Below are 5,617 nucleotides of genomic sequence, written 5' to 3'. Positions count from 1 at the left end.
GCATGCTACATGCATGCATATCTGGTGCGTCCACCGACCCTGCCCCCCTTACCACTGATTAATGATCGCATACATATCATGGATGTACCATATAGATAGAATTCCCTGTATAGTGTGCCTACTCTTTATTGGAAATATCAGCTTAATTATATATGCACCACTATTATTCTTCTCGCTTAGCTTTTATTAATTTGCTACTCCACTAATACTACTAATTATTGATTGCATGGTGATATATCTTGTCCACATTTCTAATGAGAAGTTATGTGTGAATGACAACAGATGCCATGCCATGCCAATCGCAAACGCTAGGAAGACGCTGGAATTAAGTGTACCCTGCCTACCTAGCTAGCTAGCTCACTCAAATTAAATATCGTTCATTCATTATATTTTAGGCTTAGGCATTATGCTTGCTAGCTATTTGTTGTTACATACATACAAATCGTTTTTAATTTATGTTGATGGGAGCTGGGGCCAAATACTGTTATAATTATTATTCCCAAGAAAACGTGGTAAGCAGGGTGGATCGCAGGCATAATATATAATTACTTCGCGATGAAGCGAGCCACGTTAGCGCATCAACGTATGCATAATTTGCAGAGTGGTGATGGAATTGGGCATGCAATATGTTTGATTATTAAGTTATTGAGATGGATCCTTGGCAGTGAAGTCGTGGTTCTAGAATTGGTAATGAAAACTGAAAAGCAACGCACATGGCATTGCCCCAAATGTTGACGTGCATGTGACCCAAGATGGAGCCACGTTTGGGTGCCGACATGGACTCCCTCATTTCCCTATGGCCCCGCTGCGTTTTCCACACCCTTTCACATGCCCTCTATTTTTCACTTCCTCAATATTGCCTCCCCATTTTTATCAATCTATTCTTCCTCTGCTAATTAATTAAACCAATCACTTTCTCCTCTACACCATACATCAAATTTCTACTTACCTCTATTTTCATTTGACCCATATATATATATATATATATATATATATATATATATATATATATATATATATATATATATATCTTTTATGCAAAAAAAAAAAATACTATCACAGTAGAATTTCATCACAGTCAAATTATTATTTTATATTAATCACCATGAACTTTTCTATTATTAGGTCATGATGAACTCCTAGTGTCTTCCTGAATACTATTATAATTAAGAGATTTTTCTAAAAAAAATGTTTTCCTTAATTATTGTATAAGTTTTTAACTAAATATAGGTGCTTATCATTGTATGGAATAATTCTCTTTTTTTAAGCAAATCATTCTTGAGTTTTCTATCTGATCACTATGCAATGAAAAAGACATTCATGATTGGTTTAATTATTATAAGGAATTGACAAATGCTGCTGATTTTCCAAAAAGTAAAACTGGAGACGAAACAATAAATTTCTTATTTGTGTCTAATCAATGAATCAATCCTTGAATAATATATAGAGCAATCATTGGATACTTTTGAGACTGAGGTAAAAAAATTGATTGGTATGTATTTTGGATTTATTTGTAGAGTAAAACAAGTAAAAATTATTGAAAAAAATTAAAGAAGTAAAACCAAGGGGAATACTATACTAGATATATTTTGTCTGATACAGCATGAGCCGCGTGGTCTTTTCCTTAGCATAAAATTTCAATCATCTAAAATCTAAATGTCCTTTCTGCAGTATCATGCATTCAAAATTATTTACGGTATTTCTGCCTATAAATCATTAGTTATGGTACATATAGCACCCCAACTTGAAATGTGTTCAAACGTATAACTACCTACTATATACTCTTCTCTTCTTTTCTCTTCTCTAAGTGCGTTTTCTAGCAGGTTAGTCATATATATGAAAATATATAGTCTCTGGATATTGTGTGCTTATTTAATCAATTTAATTCTTTCCCTAACGTATTTGCTAGTGTTAATGTCTATTTTAAGTTATTATAACAATAGCTGAATTATTATTCTAAGCATCATGCACGTAAAATCCTTTCTCTTTCTGCTTGTGCTCACTCCGCAAGAATTCATGGTAAGCTGAAGATTGTTGTTAAACTAACAATGGATTTGTGTGCAGTGTTGTTAGTATCCATGCATATAATATAAGATAGAAATTTACGTACACATGTATTTATATCAAGTTGATATCTAAAAATAGTTAAATAATAATTTAACTAAATATATTAAATTATTTTATAATTTTTAATTATCAATTTTATTTAAAAATAACTCTAATTGTCTACAATAATATAATATAATAAGACTACAGCTTGAATACTGTTTGCTGAACCAATATTACTCTAGCATCGATCTGGTAATGTCTTGAAAGTAAATTCTTCAACTTGCACTTATAATATGATTCTTAAACTCACTCAAAAGTCAACAGATCAAGTCACTAGGTTTGAATATTTGACCATTAATTCTAACTAGAAAAATGTGACCATGTGAATGTGTCAACTTATGGTCTGGAATTTTAATTATACATATAGTTTTATATAAATTCTGTTAGCCACATAAACATACATGTGGAATATCAGTAGCAATAGCTGCTGGTAATTGATCATTATTATGTGTGCAGTGTGCACACACATTCATGTGATGATGACTTTATTCCTAGTGTAAAATGAAGAATATAGTTTAGCTAGTTTATTATGTTCTTCAATTTGACTAATTAAGCTTTCTGCTATATTTTAATATATGCATGTCAGAATAACAAAAGTAGTGGCGGTGTAAATAAATACAGTGTAACAGTGGTTCCCTGCTGTGTTATATGGTGTACTTGCATAAATGTTTTCAAGATGAGCGGATAAGATGGCTAGTATCTAGGCACACTAGACAGAAAAATCCGAATCCGTCCAGCCACTATTTATTTGACCCTATATAGAAATTAAATGCAACTTTGTTATTATTGTTACCGTGCCTTGTGGAAATTCTTTTCCTTGTAAACTTTTACCTAGGTGGAGACGCAACTCTATCTACTCTATTTATTCCTAGATATATACGTATTTTGCACCATAGATATTACATATTGCTAGCCAGCACACAAACATAAACGTCCGTAATTATTTGTATCTTTCTAGTTAGGTTGTGGAATTGAAATTCATACCAAAAAAAAAAAAAAAAAGCCAGCAAATAAACACGGTTCGGAGACCACCAAGTTACTGAGGGCCCTAATCATCCACTGTAGTCTTCAACCCAAAATTTAAACAACTATATGGTACCTATTTCCCTCTATCTTTTGTTTATATAACATTATTAAAATTATGGCATTGTTACTGTACTTAGTAACTTGTAGAATTTGTTTTCTGCTGGTGTACTGTGACTTCTTGAAAGTTAAATATAGCAGCAAGTTAAGCAAGCTAGTGATGAGAAGTTTAACTCATGGAAAAGTAATGAAGATCGTATGATTTTTGGAGAATAATCTATCAAAGTTAAAGGAATCGGATGTTATTTTGTCACCAGAAGTCGTAGTTGGAATTAAAAATTAAACATATATATATATATATATATATATATATATATATATATATATATATATATATAGTGTGAAAAAAAAAAGAATTAAAAAAGGCGAGCAGCATCTCTGATCACTCGTTTAATTTTTCTGAACAAAAAGACATGCAAACTACCTTTGTCTCCAAAGCCTAAAGCGTTTTCATCAAAGACGAAATAAAAAGAAACCAAAAAGTCGATTTGTCCGTATATATATCTCTCTGTTATTTCAATTCTTCAAAGAAATTATTTTTCCCTTTCTTTAATTCGAACATATAAACATAACATTCCCTCTCCCCCATTCATCACCTTTCTCTAAGTGCAGCAAACTATATGGCATCCATTTGGGACCCACCGTTCATGGAGGCATACAAGAACTTGTTGGAGAAGAAAGAAGATATGAGGAATAATAATGAGGTGGTGGTGGTTGAGGAATGCGAGCTTCCGGTGATAGATCTGAGCCTCTTAGAAGCGAGTGAGGAGTTGGCGAGGGAAGAGTGCAAGTCACAGATAGCTAGGGCTTCTGAGGAGTGGGGATTCTTCCAGGTTGTGAAGCACGGCATCTCCGGCGACATACTGAAAAGGCTGAGGTGGCAGCAGGAGAAGGCCTTCAAGGAACCTTTCGATGTGAAGGCCAAAGAGGACAACTTCTCCGCCGGTGCCTACCGCTGGGGATCCCCTACTGCCACTTGCATCAAACAGTTATCTTGGTCTGAGGCTTTTCATATTCCCTTAACCGATATCATTGGCTCCAATAATATTCCATCCAACACTCTCAGGTATATTAGAATCTATTATTTTTGGCCATCAGTTATTAGCTTATTCCATTTCCGGCACATTATTACATGCATGATATATATGCAGGTCGACAATGGAACAGTTTGCAAGCAGAGTGTCGAGGCTAGCAGACAGAATAGCAGAAATACTGGCGGAGAAAATGGGTGACAAGTCAAGCTTCATGAAGGAGAATTGCTTGCCAGACACTTGTTATCTGAGACTGAACCGATATCCAGCGTGCCCAGTGAGGTGCGGTCACGAGATTAATGGACTGATAACGCACACTGACAGTGACTTCCTGACCATACTATACCAAGATCATGAGGTGGGAGGGTTGCAGTTGGTGAAAGATGGAAAGTGGATAGCAGTGAAACCCAACCCTGAAGCTCTTATTGTCAACATCGGAGACTTATTCCAGGCATACAGCAATGGGCTATACAAGAGCGTGCAGCATCGGGTTGTGGCGAATCCCACATCGGAGAGATTCTCCACTGCGTATTTCTTTTGCCCTTCCAATGATACTGTTATAGATAGCTGCAGGAAGCCCTCTCTTTACCGCAAATTCAACTTTCGTGAGTACAGACAACAAGTTCGAGATGATGTTCGCACCCTTGGCTCCAAAATAGGCTTGCCAAGGTTTCTTGTCACTCATCATTATCATCAACCATAATTAATACATTTATTCATTTATTATATATTTCTCTGCCTGCCTGTGCCTGGACGGAAGAATGAACGAGCTAAGTTTTATCTAGCTGTGATCTATAGAAATATATGTTATGTCAGTCGTTAATTCATATACTCAGACATAGCTGCTGGTTTCACCCTGCATGTTTTATGCTGTCTCATTTTGTCTGCTGTTATACCATAATACAAGCTGCAAGGCCTAGTTTCTACTATATATTATTATAAAAGGAAACAGATCAGAGAGAGATAGAGAGGGAGCAGATAAATCAGAATATATATGACAGTCTCTTTCTGTTTACATGTCACTAGAAGAGAAGCAATTGTTAATCACATATTATTTCATATATGTCTCCTATGAATGGATGATTGACCATCCTTTCAGTTTATATATTAAATAAATTAAAACAATATGTATACATAACGATTAATCAACGAGGATAAAATGCACTTAAGAGTTTTTAAGTAATAGTAATGGTAGGAAGTGAAATTTGTTTAAGATAATTTTATGATACAATCAATTTTGTAAGAATTATTTTATAATTTTAAATTTTATATCCTAAATCATAAATTCCTAAATAAACTTTAAATTTAAATCCTAAAATAAAGTTAGATAATGTGGAGTAAGATGGGTCAGAAAGAAAATTCAAGGCCCAAGGGGAGTAAAAGAAGGAGGATAG

At 34.3% G+C, this 5,617-nt stretch overlaps 1 protein-coding gene across 2 annotated transcripts; it reads left to right on the top strand.

Moving 5' to 3' along the window:
- Nucleotides 1–1,740: 1,740 nt before the first annotated feature.
- LOC114927691 (gibberellin 2-beta-dioxygenase 8) lies at nucleotides 1,741–5,167 on the top strand. Of its 2 annotated transcripts, none has more exons than XM_029298322.2 (3): nucleotides 1,741–1,823; nucleotides 3,805–4,258; nucleotides 4,344–5,167. In XM_029298322.2, exons 2-3 carry the CDS (start codon nucleotides 3,813–3,815, stop codon nucleotides 4,924–4,926), a joined length of 1,029 nt encoding a protein of 342 aa, XP_029154155.1. In that variant the 5' UTR covers nucleotides 1,741–1,823; nucleotides 3,805–3,812; the 3' UTR covers nucleotides 4,927–5,167. The 2 variants fall into 2 exon arrangements, with proteins under 2 accessions (XP_029154155.1, XP_029154154.1); XM_029298321.2 differs by having other exon boundaries at nucleotides 1,742–3,204.
- Nucleotides 5,168–5,617: the final 450 nt, after the last annotated feature.

Source organism: Arachis hypogaea, chromosome 5 (genome assembly GCF_003086295.3).
Source record: "Arachis hypogaea cultivar Tifrunner chromosome 5, arahy.Tifrunner.gnm2.J5K5, whole genome shotgun sequence".
NCBI lineage: Eukaryota > Viridiplantae > Streptophyta > Magnoliopsida > Fabales > Fabaceae > Arachis > Arachis hypogaea.
This window is presented reverse-complemented; position numbering and strand designations above follow the sequence as displayed.

Coding starts and splice junctions, on each gene's coding strand:
- LOC114927691 (XM_029298322.2), top strand. CDS start 3,813: ATGGCATCCATTTGGGACCCACCGTTCATGGAGGCATACAAGAACTTG. Junction 4,259..4,343: donor ATTCCATCCAACACTCTCAG/GTATATTAGAAT, acceptor ATATATATGCAG/GTCGACAATGGAACAGTTTG.